This window comes from Ursus americanus, chromosome 28 (genome assembly GCF_024610735.1).
Source record: "Ursus americanus isolate L20-20 chromosome 28, mUrsAme1.1.p, whole genome shotgun sequence".
NCBI classification, from domain to species: domain Eukaryota; kingdom Metazoa; phylum Chordata; class Mammalia; order Carnivora; family Ursidae; genus Ursus; species Ursus americanus.
The window spans coordinates 10,167,253-10,192,125 of record NC_142154.1 but is presented as its reverse complement, the minus strand read 5'-3'; the positions used below and the strand labels follow the sequence as shown (position 1 = coordinate 10,192,125).

The following is a 24,873-nucleotide window of genomic DNA, read 5'->3' as shown; positions in this document are numbered from 1 at the left end:
GATATTTTTATACCCCTGTGGCTGGCTAACACGTCTACTACACGATTGATTATTAACTGGTGGGAGGGGGGAAACAGAGAGGAAGGTCATTACTTATCACCCCAAACACCAAACACCAAAAGTCAGTTATACCTGAATGGTAAGATTTGGCATTTCTTAAAAGATTTTTATCTGAACTTTTTTTCATTTTAAAATTCTTCATAATGGGGGTGCCTGGGTGGTTTATTGGTTAAGCATCTGACTCTTGCTTTTGGCTCAGTCAGGATCTCAGGGTCCTGGGATTGAGCCCCACATCAGGCTCTGTGCTCAGCATGGAGTCTGCTTGAGGTTCTCTCTCCCTCTGCCCCTCCCCCAACTCATGTGCTCAATAAATAAATAAACTCTTTAAAGATAAATGAATAAAATAAAGTAATACATTTCCTCCCAATGAATATGTATTGTTTTTATAGAAACAGTAGGGTCATTTTTCTTTATAACCGTGACACCAACGAAGACCATCTGACGTTACAGAAAAGTAGTCGCGATGGCTTTAGGGGAAAGAGTCACTTCCTAAATAGAATGTGCAGTGTGATCTGATTTTATTATAGAAGAAGAAGGATACGTAACAAGAGTAACTTAGTGCAGAGGCACGGGCTAAGCGCTCTGAATGGATTAGCTCATTTTGCACGAAGTAGGTATAAACCCCACGCCAATCTGAGAGATAACGTGGAGAGGTGACGTCACTGGCCCAAAGCCACACGAGATTCACACACAGCAGACATGGACTTCACCAAGCCGATTTCCTCTCTTACAGTTGCCCCTTCAACAACACAGACGGGAACTGCACAGGTCCACTTATGCGCAGATTTTTGTCCCATGAAGTACAGGACTGTAAATGTATTTTCTCTTCCTTATGATTTTCTTCATAACCTTTTCTTTCCTCTAGCTTACTTGATTGTAAGGACACAGTATATACAATACATACAGTATATAATACCTATAACATATAAGATGTATGGTAAGCCACCGTCTATGTCTATGTCTATCAGGAAGGCGTCCTTCCGGGCAACAGGAGGTGATTAGTGGTTAAGTTCGATAGTGGGGAAGGTAGGTGGGTGTTGCTGTCCCTAAACCCCTGCATTGTTCAAGGGTCACCTGAACTCTGTCCTCAAAGTCACAAAGAAGCACAGATTGACCCAGAAAGATTGAAAGCAAGGGCTCCAAAATGTTGAGAGTGTATCTCCAGGTCCTGGCTATTTATTTTTTGATGATGCTTCTTCTCTCTCTCTCTTTTTTTTTTTTTTAGTTGTATCTATGTTTCTCTATATTTTCCAGATTTTCAACTCATGTAGTCCTTGTGTAATAAGTGAACCAGTAAGGCCTCTATATGAAGACAAAAGCCACAACCATGAACTTGAAGTTCAAGTTCACGGCAGAACCAAGTGATGAGGCCACACGGGGCTCCTGAGCTGTCTCAGCCCGTGCTTGGATCGACCATCTGTGGGCAACAGGTGCGGGCCAATGGGCCAGAGGCGTTCTGGCCAGACTCCGCGTGCCCTCTACACAGGATGTGAAGTTGAAGGGCACGCAGCTCAGTAGAGGCTGAGAGGCTCCACCAGCCTCCCAGCCCCCTCGTGCCAGTGGCTGGTCAGCTCTGCTCAGAAGACGGCTCCCCTCTGGACCCTCGTGATTATTCCCAGGAGGAGTGCCCCCTCTCAGCACTGTGCCAAGTCCTTCTCAAGGAGAACAGGAGGGGAATTTTGAATGGCCTCCATCCAATTTTCAAACTGTAAACTGCACGCCCACTTTCTGTTTGGAGACATTTCCTGTGTGTGAACACAGTTTGTCCTGTTACCAGCTTTCAAGTTATCCAGAACTGATACATCCGAGGCCAAGCTAAAGGGTTGACAAAAAAAAAAAGTCAAATACGATAGGACCTTTCCTAATTTTAGCTCATCTTGCGGAAATCTCATTTGAAGAGAACTCAGAAGGGAGGCTGAACACAGAGGTGCCACTGTGTATGGAAGCTAGAGCTCCCCCTCCGCCCCCACTGCCCCCATCCTGGTGAGCACAGCGTTCTGGGACAGCCAGCGTCCTTCAGCCCCTTGGCTATGTCATGCGATGAAGCCATGCGTGCTTCTAGCTAAGTCTGAGGATGCCCTGATGCTGCTTCCTTCCATATGCTGGCAGAGTGGCCTCTAGCAGCATTTCAGGGCACTGCTTCAAAGCTTAGGGGGGAGGGATATAAGTCTTGCCAAGAGAGGTGCCGACAGCCCCCACACTGCTGGCTGGAGCGCAGCTTCCGGTGCTGGCCCTGACATGCCCCTGGCTGTGTATATGGCTGTGGCCCTGTGTTCCCAGTCTCCCCCTTCTTGGTCCTAGGCTTCCCATTCCCATCCCACTTACAAAGGCTCTCCCAGCCAGACGCTTGCCCCATTAGCCTGACATCTCATTCCCCTTGGATCTACTCTGTCCAAGGCTGAGAAAATCATTTTACATCGGCCACCATAAACATTCTCCTCTTCTACCCAAGCCCATCTCCAACACTGCCTCCCACCTTGACCCCACACTTGGCTTCTATGGCAGAGACCTCATTGTCCCGTGGACAGTGGATACGGCTAGACCAGCTGCAGGGCTCCCAGAGAGCTGAGCTGCTGCCTGGCCCAGGACCTGAGACAGTCTAATGAATGAGTCATTAGTGAAAAAAATAGAAACATGCCATCCCTCCCGCTAGGATATATGAACTCCGTGAAGGCCAAGAAGCGCCTTACCGAAGTCGATGTTGCTCGCAGCACTTAAAAGAAGTTGTCCAAGTTAATTAGTTTGGCAGAGAACAAGCTGAAGTCTTTTAAAAGAAGCCAATGCTGAGAAACTCCGAGAATCAGACAGCTCCCGCCCCCACCAAAAAAACATGGAGACCAATCAGATGAGAATGCAGGTGTCTGGTCCTAAAGTAACACGTACCTGGCTGGCACAGTGACAACATTCTCTTCCAGGCTCACTGAATCAGACAGGACTTCAGGGAGGGGACAGGGCCAGCTGGACATTTTACTGGGCCTGGTTCCTGTTAAGGAGTCCTGGGTGGAAGGAGCGGGAGAGATATGCTACATACACTCTCTCTCTCTCTATATATATATATACACACATAATGCTCACCCACGTGTATTTCTAGGGTTTTTGTTTTTTTTTTACATGCATTTCCCTTAATCTGATGCCGTACTCAGCCAGGCCAATCCCTACACTCAGCTATGCCCAGAATCAGAAAAGGGTTTGTTCAAAGCTATTCATTAATGCAATCAGGCTCACTCCCACAGCCTAAGAACCATGTCACAGATGGAAACACAGTTATCCCCTTACTTATTTAGAAAGGAAACAAGGACTGTCCCAGGGCAGCATTTTTGCAAAGAATGACACGCCGACCAACAACATCCCATAATCTTCCTACCCAACCCAAAACCCTAAAGAGGACAAAGGCTCTTATCCTTTCTTTTCTTTTTTTTTTTCCCCCTCTTCATACCATGAGACTGTTTTAGGATCCCTTGCTCTTTTTCTCCCCTGATATTATGGGTTGAATTGTGTCCCCCCGAAAAGGACTGTGTTGAAATCCTAATTCCTGGTATCTGTGACTGTGACCCTATTTGCAACAAGGTCTTAGCCGATGTAGGTAAGATAGATGAGGTCATTAGGGTAGGCCCTAACCCAACATGAATGGTGTTCTTCTAAGAGGAGGAGAGAGGACACAGAAGGAAAATTCCATGTGACCTCAGAGTCCCATATGGGAGCGGTGCAGAGGCTACCTAAGGAATGTCAAAGATCAACGGCCACCACCAGAAGCTATAAAGAAGCAAGAAAGGATTCTACCCAGAGTCTCAGAAGAAGCGTGGCTCTGCCGACACCCTGATTTCAGATTCCTGGCCTCCAGGACAGCCAGAAGATAAATCTGTTGTTCTAAGCTACCCAGTCTGTGGTCATCCGTCTCAGCAGAGCCCCGGGGAGCCAACACACCCCATTTCTTCCTTTGGAAACACATCATATCATCCATCTTCGCACCCCTGGGGCCAAGGCCACCTCCAGTCAAAGGATGAATAGTCCAAGTCACTGTCTCTGAACCTCGCGTCACACCTTCTATATCTAGTGAGAAAATATAACCCAATTTTGGTCTAACATCTGAGACAGAGAAAATGTTTGACAATGGCCCTACGGCCTTCTGAATTCCAGAGAAGGAAAATGTTTAAATAGAATGTGAAGACCCCACTCCCCCCAAAAATACAGTAGGGTCCAGGAAGGCAAGAATTAACATACAGCCGGTGGTCACAGGTGGGACTGGATCTTTCTGGCCTGGGGCGGTGTAGAGCTCAGCTCTATGACCCCCCCCCGAATGAGGATGGAGGGAAGCCAACAAAGGAAGGAGCTGGTAGAAGGGTATAGACAGTGCTCATGGCATAAGCTTGGCACAAGAGTTCTATTTGGGAGTGACCGGGGTTTTGACTTCGGGAAGTACGCCCTCACAGAGGTCTTGCAGATCTGTGACATCCTGCTAGGGTTGGTGAAGCATGGCCTGGTGGAGTCGGGGCCAGCAGAGGGAGGCAAGAAGAAAATTAACGAACAACCAGGAGGCGACAGAGCTAAGCTGACCACTGTGACCACCAGAGTTCAGCTCCCCCGGCACAAAGAGAAAAACAGTCACAGAGGCAACAGACCTGAACACAAGAACACTCGGCTTCCTTTTTGGGGATCGAAAATGTGTCCCTTGTCACATCGAATAGTCTCCCTGACAGCCTTGGGTGCCAGGAGCCCTCGCCATGTTTTTTTTTTTTTTTTTTTAAAGATTTTATTTATTTATGTGACAGAGAGACAGCCAGCGAGAGAGGGAACACAGCAGGGGGAGAGGGAGAGGAAGAAGCAGGCTCATAGCAGAGGAGCCCGATGTGGGACTCGATCCCGGTACGCCGAGATCACGCCCTGAGCCGAAGGCAGACGCTTTAACGACTGCGCTACCCAGGCGCCCCCCTCGCCATGTTTTTAATTGCTGCTTTGGTACTAAAGTGACAGAAGTGCTCCCCGGGGAAATCCGAAGTGTCAGAAGACAGAGAAATACAAACGTATGTATTTTTATCTGCTCACCCAATTAAGAATAGGTATGATGCCTTTTAGGAAACAGAAGCATGTATAAAAAAAAAAAAAAGAGAGAGAGAGAGAATTTTTTAAAAGACAGAAATAAATGATTTTTCCCCCACATTCACCAAAACATTACTTTTATTTACATGTGTTTATAATCATTATCTTCAAAAATAAAACTCTTCTGGACTGCTCACCTGCTCACCCCTGCTGGCTAGCCCTGGAAGGTGGGACTGCACATTCGGGGAAATTACTTACTCCTGTGCCCTGATTTTGCCTAAGATGAAAGCAGCAAGGGCAGAGTTTGGGCGATGTGATTTTTAAAGAGACCTAAGAACACAAGCCACGGCCAATGTTGGGACACGGGGACAATATGCCGATTGGACGATCCGTTCCACCTGTGCATCTCAGAAGGTTCACGGGGCTGGACTTGCTTTTAGCCCGAGTCCTGCTGGATCCACACCCCACTCTGGGCCCGTGTGCAGCAAGGAGGACCTCCCCACCCGCTCCCATCAACTGCCAGCGGCGGAGCTGCAAAACTGCTTGCGGACTTTTCGATTTACATGCACCTCCGAGGATTGGCCAAGGTAAAGCGAAGGTGCTATTTTATGGGTTTTTGTCTCCAAAAGATATCCTCCCTTCAGCTGGCAGAAAAACTGCTGTTGGCATGGTAAGCCTCCCAGCCGACATGGTATTTACCACACTGGGGAGGCAACGCAACGTGCCCAGTAATAAATCACACCATAAATTGTGACTCCGGCCCTCGATATTTTGCATAATGACAGTGGAGGCCTATCTGCTGCTCTCTTAGATCTGTCTCAACGGGTCTAGTTTCCTTTCCATCTTTTCTCCCAATGCCCACCCCGGCCACAAAATAAGGTGCTATCTACAGTTCAGGAGGCTGAAAATCTGGAATGGACTATGTAGTGTGCCGGGCTGTGCGCCTCACCCGTGCGTGGCTTTGAGAAGAGCAGAGTGCGATGAGCCACGAGGAGACACGAGCACGTTATGCAAAACAAGACAAAGTCCACTCCAAAGGCCATCCCAGCGGCACTGTGCAGAACAAAACGCCCAAACCACAAAGCCCATCGCGATCGACTGCGGTTGTACTGGACACACTGCTGAATTGCTGGAACGCTCTCTCAAGCCTTCACGGACACCTGCCCTCTGCAACCTTGAGAGTGGCCGTGACCACAGACCCCAGGTGCACCTGCACACCCCCGGAGAGAAGGAGGCGATGTTGAAACATCCGGGGGTCAAGTTCCAGGGGGGAGAGTTCTAGGGGGCTCTGTGGGTCTACTTCCAATCAGTCTCTGACCCAAAAAGCCAACGGAGATATGAGCTAATCAACACCATTCTTTATCTTACAGGTTGCATCACAATAATTGAAGCTTACATAATAAAAATATATGGGTCCGTGCTGCTGAGGAATGTGTATCTTCATGAAGAGAATTCTCAGCAAGGTAAACACGAGATTTCAGGTACAGTAGTTGAAGGCTTATGTAATCAGTCAGAGGACAGCTTTCCAATTTCGACTTGCTTATATTCAAGGTGGTAATTTCTCATTCTAATCAGCCGAAGATGGGAAAGCGGTAATGTCAGGATGGGGGAGCCAATCCAACAATTAGAGGAGGAGCGTGCCTGCTTTACATAAGCCTTTTCCAAAGAGGGGAGGAGGGAAAGACAATAGCCATTCCCAAGAACATTTTACAATAGTCTTTAATTGAAAAGCACCACTGTGACACTGTTCTCCCTACACCAACCTTGCCAATGCAGAAATGGAGGTAAAAATAATTATTTCTTTCTTGCTTAAGTTCCTGTAGTTGTGTGGGCAGGGACTGAGGGAGGAGTTTGCCTAATAGTCTATTATATTCCCCAGGACTATTTGTTGAAAGCCTGTTCTCAGCTCCTTCCTATTTCTGCTAACTCTGCATAATCGGGAACTCAGGTAGCTATGAAGTGAGAGCCACAAGGGCTTTAGACCTACCAACAAAAAGTGTCCAGGGTCACCTGGACAGCCAGGTTCATTATCCGGAGACCCGCCCCAAAGGGGAACCTGCCAGACAAATTAGAATCTGCCACCGTGTCGTACAGAACTCATATAGGGAGTGCAGACGGACGGACAGACAGATGCACGAAGAATGGACTCATTCTACTGCAAAGTAACTCACATGGGCTGCCACACCATAGGGACCACAGCAGTCACACCACTGCCTGCTTGTCTCCGGGATTCACAGAGTGCCCATGGCAAAGATTTTAACAAAACCCGATGCTAAGGAAAGAAGACATCCCTGTTACACTCGGTACTCTTCCATTCTGTTACCAGGTATCTTGAAATGCCACAGGGGATATGACCTCCCAGGAGAACAGGGCACTGGAGAGGTATCGCCAGGTTATTTATGAAGGAAATCATGAAGGCAAAAGGGAACAGTGGGTTCCACACCACCCGCCCCACCCCTCCACCAGCCCTTTCAAAAACCATGGCTTGTAGCAACTTAGGTTGCCTTTGGCTTTTAAATGTTTCCAGTAAGTGTTAACCAGGAGTCATAAACGAGACTTGTACTAAGTGCCCCCCAAACTTTTAGTAACCAGTTATTATGTCTTAGCAAAGTAGCTATTCCCCATTTGAAGGGGAACGTCTGGTTATTTCAGGGAACAGCTGGCTTGGTGACCATCATTTCCATTAAAAAAAAAAACTGAGCTACTAAACCCTCCGTTAGGAAGGGCTTCCCTTTTCAGAAAGCCTCGCTCAAAGCCACAAAGAAGAACAGAAATAAAGAAGCTGGAAATAGCCGACTGCAGAGACGCTGCCTGCACCCAGTGGAACATTCCCGCTCTGTATACGGTCCCTGGGATGCCCACGATGAAGGCCCCCCCAGCTCGCTCACTCGCCAGCTGCGGCTGCAGAAGGCCCAGGGCCCTAGGAAGCAGATAGGGCTTCTTCCTCGGTGACGTCGACACCAAGCCACCGGTTTGGGGGATGCAGTGGTCCTGAGAGAGCGTGTGCTCTCTTGTGAAGCCCGTGGCACTTGAACATGAACCTACAAACTCACCTAAAACAGCCACTGCAAGCTGATTCACTGAGAAGAGCCTGGTTCGTTTCTTATCCTTCCCAAGGACAGAGGGGACCAGACCTGGGCAGGGAAGGTGAGTGGCACTGTGCAAAGCTGTCCCCCCCCCCAACAATCATCACGAGCTAAGGCAGAATGAATCCAGGGGATGAGAAACGACACTCATTGGCTCGGCTTCTGAAAAACCAAAAAGAATCAACAGGAGGAAAATGCCCACGACTGTGCCTGCTGAGCTCTGCTTCACACTACAGGAGGGTTAGGAGGAGGCAGGCGTAGGGCACGAGCCCTGAGCCCCCCTGGCAACCAGGACCGAGCCCTAAGGCTGCTCATCTTAAACAAGGCTGCCCAGAGGGCAGCGGACGTCCATAACAGATGTCCCTTGACCTCCCTCCTGCCACCCCAGGCTGCCTTGAAGTGGCCACATTCATCCGGAGACTCAGAGCAAGCTACAAGGGCCCAGATCTCCAATTGCCAAACCCTCAGGCCCCTGGGAAGGACTTCTGTTGCTCCAAGGTCAACGAGTACAGGTTATGTCATTAGTGTTCAAGCAAGTACCGAACCCTCTGCCCTATGAGAAACACTATCACGCATCCATGGATTCCAATCTCCCAACCATCTGTAAGACGGGCCCTGGATACTGGGGTTCAGGTTAAGTCAAGTTACCAGGAGCTGGGAAGTAGAAGGTCCACATTCAAAGGCAAGTCTTCTGACTCCAAGTCCAGAACTCTTTTCACTGCTCCTCAGCTGTATGCAATGTAGAAGACTGTTGAGGATTCCCCATCCTGAGGCCACAGACCAGAGTGACAGACAACAGGGCCCCCCAAAGCAAGGCATCAGGGCGCCTGTCCCACCTTCGGAGCACCCACCCTCAAGTACCCACTGACTATAAATGCTCAATGTAACCATTACTACAGTGGGCTCCTCTCCCACATGCCTGGTAATTGTAATAGTGTCCTTCAGATAAAATGGATTGCTACATTTATAATAAGGGAATAAACAGAATTAGCAACCGGTACTTATTTCTTCCTACTAAAAACCTTTTACCTCCCAGACACAACGTTCATGCAGAATAGGAAACCACCTGAGTGTTCAATTCACTACGCCCAAATCGACGCTTGATTGAAATAATTTTATTGCTCATTTGTTGGGGCTACAAACTGAATGTCTGCAGTAAATACATATAACGATGTCATTACTAATAGCTAATATGTATCAAGCACTGTGTGGCAGTTAGCATTCGAAGTGCTTCACGAGTACCAACTCCGTGAATCCTCACGGCATCATTATGAGGCTAGCTACTATTACGATCCCAGTTTTAAAATGAAAAACCAACGCACAGAGAGGTTGAGTCATCAGCCTAAGAACACACAGCTGAGAATGGGAGAACAAAGGAGTGAATCCCAGGTCTTCTGAAGCTCATCCCTTGAGCCACGGCTGCCACAGGTGCTTGTCAGTTTCCATCTGGAGCCTTCACCATTTAATTTGGAGTTTTAACCATTCAGCAACACTGCCTGTTACATGAACACATAAACACTTAGGTTACATAAAATACATGTTTCTCAAACCATACCAATTCACTTCTCCTGTGAACCAAAGCCAGTGATTCCACTTTTTTTTTTTTTTTTTTTTTTTACCCATTTTGTAGATGCACATATAGAAACAGAAAGGAAAACTAAGTTACAAGAACAAGGATGCTATCTTTCTGGCCCACGGATTGCCAAAAACATTTCTGAGGGGGGAACAGAACATAGGCGACTTGTCTTCAGGGGAGCTCTAAATCTGTGTTTAAGCCATAAAATCAAAATTACCACTGAAATGTCCCTTAACATATTCCCAAAAGGACAGCATACAATATTTGGTGTATGTAACCCTGTCCAAGAACACGTATGTCCATAAACACATAACGCACACACGAATATACATCAGTAACAGAGTACGCATTCAAAACATAAGTGAGTAGATGATAAGTACTTTGACTCTATTTCGGAGGAATGTGCTTATTTATTAAATGATGTGTTGCAGTTAAATCTGTGCAAGTTAAATGTATTTGCCAAGGTGGAAGCAGATGTGCTGTTGGTAGTGTTTTATTCTCCTCCCTCCCACCCCCGGCAAGGGGGAGGGAGCACCTTCTGCACACCTGCTGGCCCAGTCACCTGGCAGGCCCCACCCTCCTTGCCTGGCACCTCAAGGGGCCCTGCTTAACCCAAGGAACATGGTCGGTTTAGCAGGACTCCCTGCTAAACTCCCCAGCCTCTGCGGGAGGGCTGGCACCGACCTTGAAAGGAACACCAGTGTCCGCAATTAACCAATAACATTCACAGATGAGTGTTTTCTGTATTCAAGGCCTTCATCTTCATCCAATGTGGCTGTACCCTCGTGGTTTCTTCGCCACCTAATACTTACTCTAAGTGAGCCCCTCCCTGGACAAGGCAGGACTCGGGAGCTTGCTTTAAGATGAGCGAGAGAAATTCTGAGACCCTCTTGCTCCAACTGCCTTTGCGCCCGTGGAAACGTATCCAGTTTAATACAAGGCTACACGATTCCAGCAGCAGGCAAAGACAGGAGTTTAAATGCTGGGCATCTGATTAGCAAGGCAGCGCCTCTCTCCGGAGAGGCCCCCGGGTCATCCCCTTTGTAAGGCATCGAAAATGGAAATGCGGGAGGGTTACAAAATTCGGGGAAAGAGATTGGGCTCACTTCACAACTGATTCACTTCCTTGGATTGTGAAACACACAAGAGAAAACCCCTCCAGAAACTACGCTGTATACACAAAGCTGGTTGAAAGGAATTTTCAGAACTCATTTTTTCCCCTAAATAATTATTAGCTAAACATCTGCAACCAAACAGCAAGAAAAAAAAAAAATCAGGGTAATTGTATGTCTTACTACCTGGGGCTATCCAGTAATTATGCAAATGGCAAGGAATTTGTCACTTTGAGCAACCGTAAGTGTGTAAAATAATTTGATTAAGTAAAATACAGTCGCCTTAGTCATCATACTAATTTGACAAGGACTTTAAAAATGTCTCTCAGCTGTCTGCTTCTGGGGAAGAGATGCAAATACCCATCCTCAAAATTATGCTCCTTTAGGGATTTAAAAAAAGGAAGAAGAAGACTAAAGAATAACAAATCCAGCAGTTTCACTTTACCAGTAACTCAAGCTATGCAATGCTCTCGGGCCTAAAATTTTTAAAAAGGGGCTATCGATCAGCGAGCTGGAGCTCTGGGACAGGCACTCACTCATCCGGCTCATTATCTCGTCACCACAAGCTCAGACTCAGTGTGTGCAAAATTCTCAGTAGGCAAATGCCCACCCCCGGGTCAGAGGCCCCGCCTGTATACCCCACCCTGGACAGACTCCTCCTGCAGCCTCAAGTTTTCATCCTGCAGAAACTCAAATGCCTTTGTATGGAAGCCTCAATCCCAACTGTCCGAGGTGTCAGAGCCTTTCATTTCCTGTATCAGCCTTATCTATTCCCGTCCTCAGCCATTTGAGAACGTACGCGAACCCCTCTCTATATGCAGGGCTACCCTCCATGAACGGCTGGAAACATCTCGGTGGGTCTCCACACATCCCCGCGAAGCGCACACACACGGACTTTCTCTCCGTGTGGTGCCCACGTGCGCACGCCTTCTCCAAAGGGCCCAAGACTTAAGCAGATGTCACATCCTTGCAAGTAAGTCAGTTCAGACTAGAAGCTACCCGAAGCAAAGACCCCAGGGAAGGAAAAGCGCACTCTTGGCCCAGCACGCCACGCCGATCAAACTGGACGGGTCTCTCTTCTTCTGCTACAAAAAAATATTTCGTGGCCATTCAGGCGGTGTCCGTTGAGGAGGAGAGAACATCCCTGTGACGGTTGGCTGATCCACAGCACGATTTCCAGTTCAAACGCTTGCAAGTGTAACAGATTGCAGAATCCACAGCTGGCCTGGGGTTGCGGGATTACCTTATCTCTACGATCACTGAGGCTGGGTGTCGGGGGTCAACAGCCTTCTGCATTCCCCCTGGGAGACCCCCCCCCCCCACACCCAGGCAAAAAGTTGCTGGTCCCCTGCCCAGCTTAGCAATTAGTGTTTGTCTCCCTTGAGTTTCCTCCCTAGGCAGGTTCTTGAGGGAAGACACACACACACACAGAGTCCTGCTTTTCAAAGTCGCTTCTCAAATCACAGGCAACTTCCTGCTCCATTTCTGCAGTTGGGAAGGCTACACCGGGGTCATTGAAGACACCGGGCAATCTGTCTTTTCAGAAATAAACAGAGAAATGAAATGAAGCCTCCAAATGTGGGGATGGGGAAAGGCATCTGGGAGGACACAATAAGAAGATGGACTACTGGATCAAATAGGAAATAACGTCACTAGCGTAGAACTTTCGATCACACCCCCCCACCCCCCGCCATCAAAGCAAGCATTGTTGGCAGTGTCCTGAGGTGTGCCCTTCCTCAGGTATCTGAAAACGCTTCATCAGAGGGACGGGCTGATGGCCAAGGCAAAGACCATATATAACACACACCTTGTACGCCGACCCTGTGTGAGATCCCCTACAAAAGCAGGCTCTCAGGGCTCTTACGAAAGCCACGACGGATTCACAGGGAGAAATTTGCTTCTCCTGCAAACATCCCACGATGCTTCATTCCCAAATTACCCATCAAGAAGTCTCACACAGCTGAAGGAATCACAAACTTTTTATTTCACCTCTAAAATAACAGATGAACAGAAAACTCCCCAGTGGCCCAGAAGAGCAAAACCCACAGCAAACGGATCCGGTGAAGCCTGGCAAGCAAACTATTTTCAGGAGGTTCAGATGGCAACAGAGTCCAGGGCAGCCAGGCAAGGCAGAGCCCTGAGCACCTCGTGCCTCCACTCCTAGCGATCAAAATGAACTCAGTTTCCTAGGCCCGTCCTCTCCTGCGCCTCTACCTCCCCTTTCTGCCAGTCACCTGTTGACTCCTGTTACCCTAACCTTCTGAACTAGGCTTTCTATCGGCCCAGAAAGGGACAGCAGCCCGCCCCCCTCTCCACCACCACCACCACCAGGTGGGACTGACTTCCTCCTCTGCCTGCCCCTCGCCTATTCGGGGATTAAAGTCAACTTTCTATCTCCTGGTGCCAGCCCGGCCTCTATGTATCCGCCTCACCATCAGCCCTCTGCTTCTTAACTTTCTAAAGGAGCTTAGGCTACTCATCGGGTGGAAGCCCAGCCTCATCCCTTTCTAAGACCCTTAGATCATGGCAAGCTAAGACTAAGCCCGTGCCTTTGGAATTCATGGTGTGAAAAGTTCTGTGGCTGTTCGCCACACATGAATAACGCGCTCTACTCAACAAAACCGGTCTCAGGCTAACACACTGTTAAACTGAGGCAGCTGTTGGTATATTACTTCCCTCCGCAAACACAGACCAGGTTAGGTAGTACATACTTTGCATAGGCTCCCAGTACAGACCCACCAATATTTTGTTAATGTGCATTTGCATCTTGGTAATAAATACATGTACCTATTTTAAGATCTTAACAAATTCCCTCTATGAAAGGTCTGAAAAACAGACACTCCCCCCCCCCCCCCCCCCCCCAAGACACAGTTATCCCTACCTCAAAACTCCACGGGCCACAGGTACTGTCTGTACCTTAACTACAGAGAAAAGTGCATTTGATAGAACAGAAATCCAAACAGAAAAGAAAATGTGCTTTTGGCTGCAGGGTTCACCTGCAGCATACAAGTCAGGCATGCACAGAGACAGGGATTTCAAACACTTTGATCTCGCAAGAAGCAAAGGAAATGCATTTGATTTTCAGAAGCCCGCTTAGTCTGTCACCCCAGCAACAGAGAGCTGAGCTTGAACAACCCTCTTTCGTAACCCTAAAACTGACTTTACCCCCCACTAGAGACCAAACCTGCTCATAGTTCCCTCCGACACCGAGCCCCCTGAGTCTTTGGAGACCATTTATGAATGGTGCCCTGTCCCAGCAGTCTGGCCCTCATTATCGGTACCCCAAGGCCAGGAAGGAGAGATTACTGGTACATCAGGAAGAGCACCATTCCACCCGTGGATGCGGTTATCCAACAGCCAAAATCTTGTCCAATTCCATCTCCGTCAAACTTGTTCACTAACACTCCAAGTCTCTGGCATTTGATTCTAGGTGCGGGTCAATCACCAAGTAATGATTTAATGCTACACACTCTGAAAAAAAAATCTTCTCCTGTGTAGGCAGGGCTGTACTTGGGTCTGGAAGTGCACGCTCTCTAACTCAAGTTGGGACCACCTGCGCCGGGCAGGACGAAGCGACAAAGTAGGTATTTGACAGTGCTGAGTCATTACAAGCTGTTTCCTCTGATATGTTACGCACCCCTGGGCCGTTTGAGCACTAATATCCCCTTTCGGAAGGCAAATGAAAGAGATGTCCGTGAGGCAAAATGCTGTGACCCCCTTGTGGGCGAGAGACCACGGTAGGGGATCGAGGTCTAAGCACGGGGAGCAGGAACTATACAAACTCGCAGCTGCTCTCCAGGTACTGTAACTTTATCCCAGACGCCGAAAGATGGCTATTGGGATAGGGAGAGGGAATATTCCCCCTGCAGCCCTGGCTCGGGTCAGGGCCACACTCGGGCGCATTTTACTCTAAGCTGTTAAATCCCCCGGTAATTGGCGCATGGAAAAAGCGCCCAGAGAAAATGATGCATAATGGATTGGTTCTCCAGGCGGCTGGAAGGGAGAGTAGAGGACGCAGGATGCTAACTGGCTTTTCCTCTCCCATGTGCAGGTCACCTGAAAACCGCGCTGCCTGCCTCTCCAAGAGGGCTCCTGAAGTCACCCTCCGGCTGCGCTTTCCCGGCGGGGAGGGGAACGGTTTCACGCCCACCTGCCCGCAGCCTCTCCTCCCCGGGCACCCCGGGCCCCCGCCGGCCGCGCGAGCAGCTACCGGCATCCGCGGTCCCGCCCGCTCCCCGCTCGCTCGGCAGCCCGGGCCGGCAGCTCCCCCGGCGGCCGCCTCTGCACCACTCGCCAACCTCCGCGCCCGGCCGAGGTCATGCCCGCCTGCCCCCGGGCCCGGGCTGCCCCCTCCTCGTGCCTGCCGGCCGCCCGGGCGCCGCGCTGGGGAGGGGGGCCCCGCGGCGGAGTTGGCACGGGGACTCACCAGGTAGGCGCCCACCGTGCCCTGCGCCAGCATCAGGGCGCACTCGGACACCAGGAAGATCTTGATGTTGGAGAAGCAGGACACCTTCTTTTTCTTCTTCTTGTTCCTCTGAGCCTCGTCCCCCTGCAGCTCGCCGCTCCGGCCGCCGCCCGACGAGCCGCCCGGCTTCTTCCCCTGCATCCTTCCCCCGCCGCCGCCGCCGCCGCTTTCCCGCTCGCCCCGGGTGTCGGGGCCGCTGCCGGGCGGGGGTGTCCGCGGCAAGGCTGCGTGCTGTCCCCGCCCCGGGCCCGCGGCGGCCGCCCCCGTCCTGCCGGGGCTGGAGAGGTGGAAAGCACAGCTCCTCACCGCCGCCGCCGCCGCCGCCGCCGCGCGCGCTCGCCCCCTTCCTCCACCTCCTCCTCCTCCGCCCTCCCCGCGCCTCCTCCTCCGGCTCGGGCTGTGCCAATCACAGGGGCTCCTCGCGCCGCCCGCCGCCGCCGCCGCCGCCGCCGCCGCCGCCGCCGCCACCTCGCCGCCCGCGGACGCCAGCCGCTGCCATCGCCCGCTTCCCCTGGCCCGCCGGCCGCGCCGGCCCTCGCCTTCCCTGCGTCTGCCCCGAGGCCGGGCCGCCCCTCGCCGCCGGTGCGCCCTCGGGGAGGCGCGAGGGGGACCGGCTCCGGGCGCGCGCGGAGGGAGGGAGGGGGTGCCCCGGAGGGAGGAAGGCGGTGCCCGGCCCCTAGATGGCGCTGCGGGGCGCGGGGCCCCGCCGCCAGCGCTGGGCGGTGCTGCGCGAGGAACTGGGGGCGCCCTCGCTGGGCGGGGACCGAGTGCTCCGGATCCGGGGCGCTAGACGCGAGGAGGGGAGGGCCGGTTTCTAGGAAGAGAGAAAAGACCGACTACCCGGGAAGGGGTGGGCGCGCTCTCTTCTTCGCCCGGCTATTTCTGGGGACAGATGTTACGCCCCGGGGCTTGGGAAGGTGCCAGAGATCAGAGCTGCTTGAGGCTTCCGCAGCCCGCCGGCCCCTGCTCCTGCTCCCCCGGGCCCCTGGGCGTGCCTAAAAGGCTCCCGACCGCGAGGAAAGAAAGCAACTGGAGCACCCCAAGGGGAAGTTCGATTAATCCGTCGGGAACCGCACAGACTATCAGCCGCCCCCCAGCCATACCGTCTAGGTAGCTGCACGGGCGCAGCGACCCCAGCAGAGGGCCTTATCCAACCCTCCATCTGCCTAGTGCATGTACTCAGGACTGATGCAGCCAAGGCTAAAGCTAGCGGGGAAGCGATTAGCCACAGGCCTGCCTTGGTCCCCACCCCTCCCCTAATTTTGTGGCCCGGGCCGCTTCCCTGGCCTTGGCCTGAAAGCCCGCGCCCCGTCGCAGCCGCTCTTTATAATCATCACCAGGAGTTGGGGCCACAAGTCACCACCAGTAGGATCTGCTAGTCGTCGGACAGCTTTGGGAAGCTCAGAACAGACTGGGAAGGAGTGGACCAGTACCAGGAAGCACTCAGCAACTTCTGCCCGGGCCATCGCGGGGGGGGGGGGGGGGGCTCAACCAATTATTTATAAAGCCTTTGCTCAATAATGTGTCAGGGAAAATGTGCCATTCTCCTAGGCGCCTGTGTACAAACGCAGGCTTAAATTTGAAACTGAATAGCAATTAACACTTCCATAATGTTTACTTCCTCCCAAAAAACTTGAATGAGAATGGATGGTGTAGTGTGGGGGTGTTGTCTTGCCATACCATTTAAATATAAACTGCTTCATCCTGTGGTTCCAGACATGATCTCACCTAGACTTGGTGTCCCTTGCAGATGCTTCCCCTCTCCTTGTCTTGGCTGTCTGCTATCTGACTTGGCTCCCCCCAACAGAGGTCTTTTCCCATTTTCCCGGATTCGGGTCACCAGGGGCTGCACCATTCCCCAAGAGTCCCTCACCTTACCGCAGCTCCTCCCCTACTCCCTGCACCCTCCCTTCATTCACAGCTGACTTATCTACTGAGTCCTACCTCTGGCCGGCCCCAGCGGGCCCTCTCCAACACTCTGGCATCAGGGGAGCACCTCCTGACTTTTTGCTGAAGACCCTTGATGAGGTAGTTCCCTTCCTGCCTCTGTGACTTCGCCCTGCAAAGCCGAGATGTTTGCTTGTTCCTGAACCTGTTGAAATAGCACGCTGAGTGCGTTAGAGTCCTTATGTGTTGTTTATGTGCTTTGTAATAACAAGAGCTAAGATTTCTCCTGTGCTTACTCTGGTCAGGCCCCATTCTAGGCGCTTTACCTGCATTTACCATTTACATCTCACAACCATCCTCTAAATGAGATACTATTATTAGCCCATTTTACAGATAAGGAAACAGAGGCCCAGGAAGCTTAAGTAACCTTACCAATGTCACACATCCAGTCAGTGGCAGGGCCAGCCTCTGAAACCAGTCCAGGTTCTTAATGACTCCCTGTCTCTTGGGGACAGCAGAATTCATATGGTTTCTACTTTATAAATGGAGACTCAGAGATACATAGTGACTAGCCCAGTGTCACACAGCTCGAAAGAGACAAGACTTGAACCCAAGCGCAGCTCTCTCTGCTCTATACCACATTGCCCTGTGTATAGTCCAAGAAGGACAGCGGCTTTTTTCAAGTTGGGTCATTGATTTTAGATAAAAACCTAACTGTCTCTGGAGACATCAAACACTTCTGCTGCCAGAGAGAGGATCCCAGATTAGGGTTGTAGCTTCTCCATATAATTAACAGTAAGCAGCCATGAAAATAATCCTGTGCCTGAAGCCTTACAGAGTAATCAAGGTCAGCCTGAAGGAAGTCAGGTGTCAGCCTCACACCATCAGAAAGAAGAATTTGACATGTTCAATTTCCTTCCCTCCTTGCTCGTCCTTTATTTACCTGTACATCAGGGCTCCTGGGTTGGTGAGGTGGGTTTACGAATAGCAGGTGCTTCTGCTCGGCTTCTCTCCTATGCAGGGAAAGCAGCAGAAAAACAGTGACCACCCTCATAGCTGCATAGCACGTGACTGTTGATTAAGTATGTTAATGCCCTGTGTATCATTCAAATCTCACAACAGGGAGAGCTGTTCTTATTAGTCCCATTTCACTCATGAGTAAAAGCAGCAAGTGGCTTTTAGGAGCTTACAGCTACCAAGTGGCAGGAATAGAAAACTGCATTTTCCACCCCAGGTTAGGAGGAGCGCCCAGGAAGAGGAAGGAGATCAAGGGGGGGCTTTAGCCCGCCATGATCTGTGGTTTTCCCTCTAACTAGCCTCTGAAATGAGTCATTGACCATCATGTGGAAAAACAAGGCAGACGGAGCTCAGATCCCATCCCACGCCTCAACTGGGCAACCTGAAATGTGGCCTTGGAGCAATGCCAAGGCCACCACTTCCAGCCTGGACCCTTTTTCATCATTTATCCCCCCGGTGGTGGATGGTGAATTTAGGAACCGTAGGCATTACAAGCGCCTGGAGGACCCTTGTGATTATTTTTGCCTCTCTACTACTTTTCTGGGCTAGGTTCTAAATTGGAGTTTCCTAAACTAGATGAAAATACTGCTAGCTACGGCCGGGGCTCCATGATTCCTCTCTTTGTTGGCGACTAAAGGTATTCCAAACATTGAGAAGCCATGTAATCTGGAAATGAGATGTAGAGAAGCATGAAGATGGGGTGACGTGGGAAGATGGACCGTCTTTTGATTCTAAAAACACTAATAAGCTGTAAGTAAATGCTTGGTGATTAGGATTTGGAGAGCTTTTCTCCCCCACTTTGGAAAGGACCATCAATTCATTTATGTGGGAGAGACGTGGGTTAACTTCATGGCCATGGAAAAAAAAAGTGACAATATCTTTCACTGTTACTGGGCTGTGGCAAGATTTCACAGCAAGCAGCCTCAATGTAATTCAACACAATGAGAAACTGTTGTTCAAGTAATTCACATGAACCATCCTTTGCCAGCTTCAATTTTGTTCACAGGCAAATACAAAGTTGAAAAATAAATGCAAAGAATGATTTCTGATTGTTACTGGGATGGAAAATAGATGCTTAGATTCTCACCCTATGGATGAATTTCTTTTTTCTTTTTCTGAAAATACAGCAATCATGTATTGTGTCCAACCAAGGACAGAATTGGGGCTAGGCCAGCTTCTTTGGCTTGAAACTAATATTTGGGCTGAGTTGAAGCTTATTTTCTCTTCATCAGAGTTTTTCTGTCCCCACCCCACTTTACAATTAGCCTGATCCATATGCCTTTCTACCCATAGCCTGTGTTTGCTACTGACTATATTCATAGTTCTCCATTTTAAATTATATCTCTTAATTTGAATATATCCTAAAGCTCAGCAAAGAAGTGAAAAGGATAAACATCAGTGTAGATGCAATTTTAAGAACGTGCATCCAAAATCCAAGTGGAGAAACGGAAGGAAAAAGAAAAAGAACGTTCAGAGAAATTGGAGAACAGATAGGAGAAAACTCGGGATTTAGAAATGTGTTTTATTTATGCAAAATGAGCCTTGAGATGAAGGAAGCAATATGAGTGATAAACATTTACCAATATTAGTGTATTTGGGGAGCTCATCCTTGGCTGCCTTCAATTGATATGTTGGGTAAATAGAATGTGTTTACCCAAATAGACTGTTTCTTAAGAGCAGAGTGTTTTACTTTAAAAATAAAGGAGGCTTTGTCCTGCTCAGCATCTAACAGGCCTCCTGCCAAGAGGCTTGTGATTAGGACAGGAAAATGACCCAGAGGGTGTCAAGGTTTATAGAAAACGTCCTTCCAGGTATGCTCCCAGGGACCTGCTTCTCCATCACTGTGGCTCCTTCTTACAGCAGGACTGGTCCTGGAGTGCCTCTCACTGACACAATGCCTTTTCTCTCTCAAGGGCAAGTGTCCCAGTTTTGCTCCCAGTCTCAAAAATGCACACATACCCTTGTGTTTTCAGGATGGCTACTGATAGTAAATGTAAGCCAGTGAAATGAGCCAGCCCTGCAAATGTTCACAAGGCCCAACAGCCTCTCTGGCAAAGAGGTGTGGGTTTTCAAGGCTGATAACATGCCAAGAGGCTCATGGGTCCCAAGCCCAGCCGAAAGTGGCCACAGCTCTCTGCCCCCCATGAGGGGCGGTAAGCTCCGGCTCTGGGTACCCCAACTGGTCATGGCGCACGGCAGCCCATGAACCTTCTGGCTGATGGAAAACAAAGGGCGTATGAGAAGACCAGGAGAGAAAACCCCGAGGTATAGGATGCCACTAAAAGCTGAATCAAGAGTGTGAGTAACAGAGAAAGCATCCACAGATGAGGGAGTGGAACACCTCTGTTCAGGTTAGTGTCCTCCTCCACGCCCAGCTCCATCCTCCAAACCCTGTCCAACTTCCCCCCTATGGAAAGGTGAAGAGAGCAACAAAATGAAGGAGAAGGCGGTCCTACCTCGGACTGGCCATTCCGGGCTGAGTTGCAGCCCCTGAAATTCATACAGTGAAGCTCTAACCCCCAGGACCTCAAAATGTGACTGTATTTGGAGGTGGGGCCTTTAAAGAGGTGATTAAGGTCAAAGGAGATCCTTCAGGGGGCCTTCATCCAAGAAGACTGGTGTCCTTGCAGAAAGAGGAGATTAGGACACAGGAAGCTCAGACAGAAGGGTGACCACGTGAGGACCCAGGCAGAAGAGAGGGTCTGCAAGCCAAGAGGAGAAGCCTTGGAAGACAACAAACCTGCTGACACCTTGATCTCAGAATTGTAGCTGCCAGAATTGTGAGAAAACGGATGTCTGTTGCTTAAACCACCCAGTCCTTGATATTTTGTGAGCGTAGCTGAGCAAGCTGATACACTACCTCACTCCTCTCCCCAGCCCTTCACACACACACGCACACCCCATGCCCTGCTCCGGTCAGAATTAATTGCAGTCCCTTGAGCTCACCATGCTTTCTCCTTCTTCAAACATTTGTACCTGCTATTCCACCTGCCTGAAATGCCCTTCCCTCCCCTTTCTTCAGCTGGCTCACACCCACTCGTACCTCAAGATCCAGCTAGAATGTCACCTTCTCCAGGTAGCCTTTAAAGAATATCGTCTTGCTCTCGCCTTCCCAGCTCCCCCACTGCCCCCTACCACCTACATTCCCTTGCTATCTATGTCCTCCTCTGCCCTAGCGCTTGTCCCGTTGTAGTGGGCCCTCACTGTCCTTCTCCCTGGCAAGCCTCTGATCAGTGCCTTCCATCTCTATGTTCCTGCCCCCGGAGGAGCCAGGCCCACGGTGTTCAGTAACTACTGGGCAGAGAACAAATTAGTGAGGACATAAGAAGTGACCCTTCCCCACCTGAGCTACCCCCCCAGCTGTGGGACAGGACTAAATGGCAGGAGGAGCCCATAAGCACCGGGAGGCAAAAAGACGGGGGACATGCTAGTCACAAGAGCTGTAAAACCACATCTAGAGAGGCAGGAAGTGAGAGTCTTTCTGGGCTGCCTTCAGGAAGTGAGAGCAACAGAAACTGCCCAGAGCCTCACCACTCGATACCAGCACTGGTATCACCTGGAAGCTTGCTAGACATGCAGACGCTCAGACCTCGGCCCAGAGGTTCTGAATCAGAATTTCCATTTTAGCAAGATCCCCAGGTGAGTCAGATGCACGTAATGATTTGACAAGACTAGAACCAGCCTAAGAGACTAGCAGAAGGAGTCCAGAGCTAGGCAACTTCCAGAAGCATTGTAGATTTCTGCGTATTCCCCTTTTCCTTGTGTTTGGGGCGTTCGAACAGAGGACGAAGAGAAACAATTGGCTCTAAAGACGACACTGGTTATTTTCATTCTCCTGTAACTCTCACACCATGGGAGGGTTGGCCCGACAAGGCCAGGGGACGGAGAGAGGGGCCCATTTTGTGTCTGACTGTTATTTTGGCAACACCTCTGAACCTCGGAATGAAAGCTAAGATGTCGGACACATCCAAAAGGGCTGCCAGGACTTCACTGGGCCAAACTCCCAGGATCCTATATATGCATTATCCAGTTTCTCAGGGAAATGGCCCTGAACACAGAATGAATGGGATGACCAAGGAAGAGTGCCTCCTTCCTCCACGGGGAGAAAGGACAAGAGGGCTTTGCATGGAGGACCTGGACTGATTCCCCAATCAGAAAGCCTGACAGTCACCTCTTGGCTGCCCAGGGACACTCAGTTCAGAGCTCTCATCTTGCTAAGTCTATGCAATTGTAAATTCCAGAAAAGCACAATGGGCCTCAGTGGAAGGGGTAGGTGGTTGCAGAGTATGTCCTGGGATATAAAGTAATATAATAGTATAGGGAGCGGGTAATACAGTAATATAGGCAGGGGTGGAGATGGGAAGCCCATGTTTTTGATTCTCTAATGCTGTGTAACAAGCCACCCCAAAACTTAGTGGTTTAAACAATGATGTTTATTTATTCATTTTGCTCAAGAATCTACAATCTGGCAGGGCTTGTTGGAGACAACTGGACTCTACTGGAAGGCTGAGGCTGGAATCATTGGAGGTCTCACTTATTTGTATGCCTGCATCCTGGGCTAGAAAGGCTCAAACAGCTGGTGACTGGTATAGCCACGCCTTCCTGACATCTCTGTTTGTGGTCTTTCTTCATGATCTCTCCAAAATGGCAACCTTGAGGAAGCCAGACTTCATACATGTCCACTCAGGAGTCCTGGTGTCCATGCCTAGTGTCCATGCCTCTCTTCTTTCAGAAAGAAAGCCTTGGGACTTTTCTGACCTTGTCTTCAGTCAAGCAATGTCATTTCTCCTGCATTCTTTTGGTAGAGAGAACTATAAGGCTCCAACTAGACTCAAGGGGAGAGATCACAGAATTCACCTCTTGATGAAGGCGGATCAGTGCCACGTTGTTAGAAGAACCTAGGGGTTGGGAGCGCATGGGTGGCTTAGTCAGTTAAGTATCTGACTCTTGATTTTGGCTCAAGTCACGATCTCAGGTTCATGAGATCAAGCCCCGCATCAGGCTCCATGCTCAGCAGAGTCTGCTTGTCCCTCTCCCTCTTCTCCCCCCAATTTGCACTCTCTCTCTCTCAAATAAATAAATTAATAAAATCTTTAAAAAAAGAAGAAGAAGAGACCATGGGATGGGATATATACATTGCTCTGACCGTCTTTGGAAAATACAGTCTGCCATACACATTGAGAGCACTGTATTCTTAGAATCAAAGCCCCTCATGCACTGTTTCAGGCCACAAAAAGACTATGTAATGTTTCAAACTATTTACTAATTAATTCACCTCCTATTTACAAAGAAATAGTTAGGGAAGCAAGAGAAATTGCTGCCGTGATCTAGCAGTATCCATCGCTAGCTCGGCACTGGAAGTCATGGGGGAGGGTATGCACCATAACTTGCTCTCTGATGTTTAAGAGGAAGATTCTAACAGATCCAGAGTGCAGCCATCTTGGATAGACATCTCTTTGTTTAAGACGGAATGCGTGTGCCTGCATTGGAAGGGGGGATAAAGATACATTGAGTCTAGGAAAAATATTCTGTAACATAAAACAAGGGACTCCCTAGACCAGTGAGGCAGAGAAAACGCGTGTTTGTTTAGAAAGAAAGAAAGAAAGAAAGAAAGAAAGAAAGAAAGAAAGAAAGAAAGAAAGAAAAGAAGGAAGGAAGGAAGGAAGGAAGGAAGGAAGGAAGAAAGAAAGAAAGAAAGAAAGAAAGAAAGAAAGAAAGAAAGAAAGAAAGAAAGAAAGAAAGAAAGAAAACTTGACTAGATTAGACAAAAAATTAAATCCTGCTGGTTTGTGTTCTTAATAAATACTAAAGAGATGTACTTTCTGAAATAATAAATAAGGTGTTAAATGAAAAAGATGCTGCTTGAGATTCTAACTGAATTGGAAGAGGAAGCTGGCAGATAAGAATAGGACTCAGATAAGCCATAAATAAAATTGTGCAACTGAAATCCGATTTGGAGGCACTAAAGATCAGAATCAAAATTGCAGAAAACCAAATAAATGATATAGAAAACAGGCTGGGTAAGTTTTCTATCAATGCAGAGAAGAGAAACAAAGATAAAAATGAGAGAAAAGATGGGTGATTTGGTAGATCACAAATAAAGACTTACTGCATGGATGAGAAAGACCCCTCCCCCCCAGAAAGATGTAACCAGAACAAAAATGTTGTTGCAATATCAAAGACCGAGAATGGAAGAAAACTTTTCAAACTAAAAAAAAAAAAGAATGCACAATTTGAAATAGCACACCGTTTCCAGACAAAATTAATGAAGAAAGATTCACAGTTAGTTACAATCTGGAAAATTTGTTTAAATATAAAGGATTTTTTAAAATTCTGCCAACATCCAGACAAAACATTAAAGTTACTTATCATCAAATGAAAACAGGCGAAATCAAGTGTGTATCACAAGACTGGATGCCAGATGATAATGGAACAAAGTCTAAATGGTGCTGAGAGAAAATGCTTATGACTCAAGCTGAAACGTTGCTAATTTGCAAAGAAAACAAAAAAGACATTCTTAGATATTCTAATCAAGAGCTCAAAAAAGATACCACCCTGCACTTTTCTTGAAAAATTTACGTAAAGATCCGTTCACATGGAACAACATAGTAATTAAAGATGAAAACTCAAGAA

At 49.1% G+C, this 24,873-nt stretch overlaps 1 protein-coding gene across 2 annotated transcripts in view; it reads right to left on the bottom strand.

The window, feature by feature from the left end:
* SLCO3A1 (solute carrier organic anion transporter family member 3A1) overlaps window positions 1-15,640 on the bottom strand; it is a 297,991-nt gene extending 282,351 nt beyond the window's left edge. Inside the window, exon 1 of one of the 2 annotated variants that reach the window (XM_045813068.2) lies at window positions 15,298-15,640. In XM_045813068.2, the coding sequence (XP_045669024.1) occupies window positions 15,298-15,477 (180 nt within the window). In that variant the 5' untranslated portion in view covers window positions 15,478-15,640. The remainder of the gene's footprint in view (window positions 1-15,297) is intronic. The other variant, XM_045813069.2, reaches the window with a different exon arrangement.
* Window positions 15,641-24,873: the final 9,233 nt, after the last annotated feature.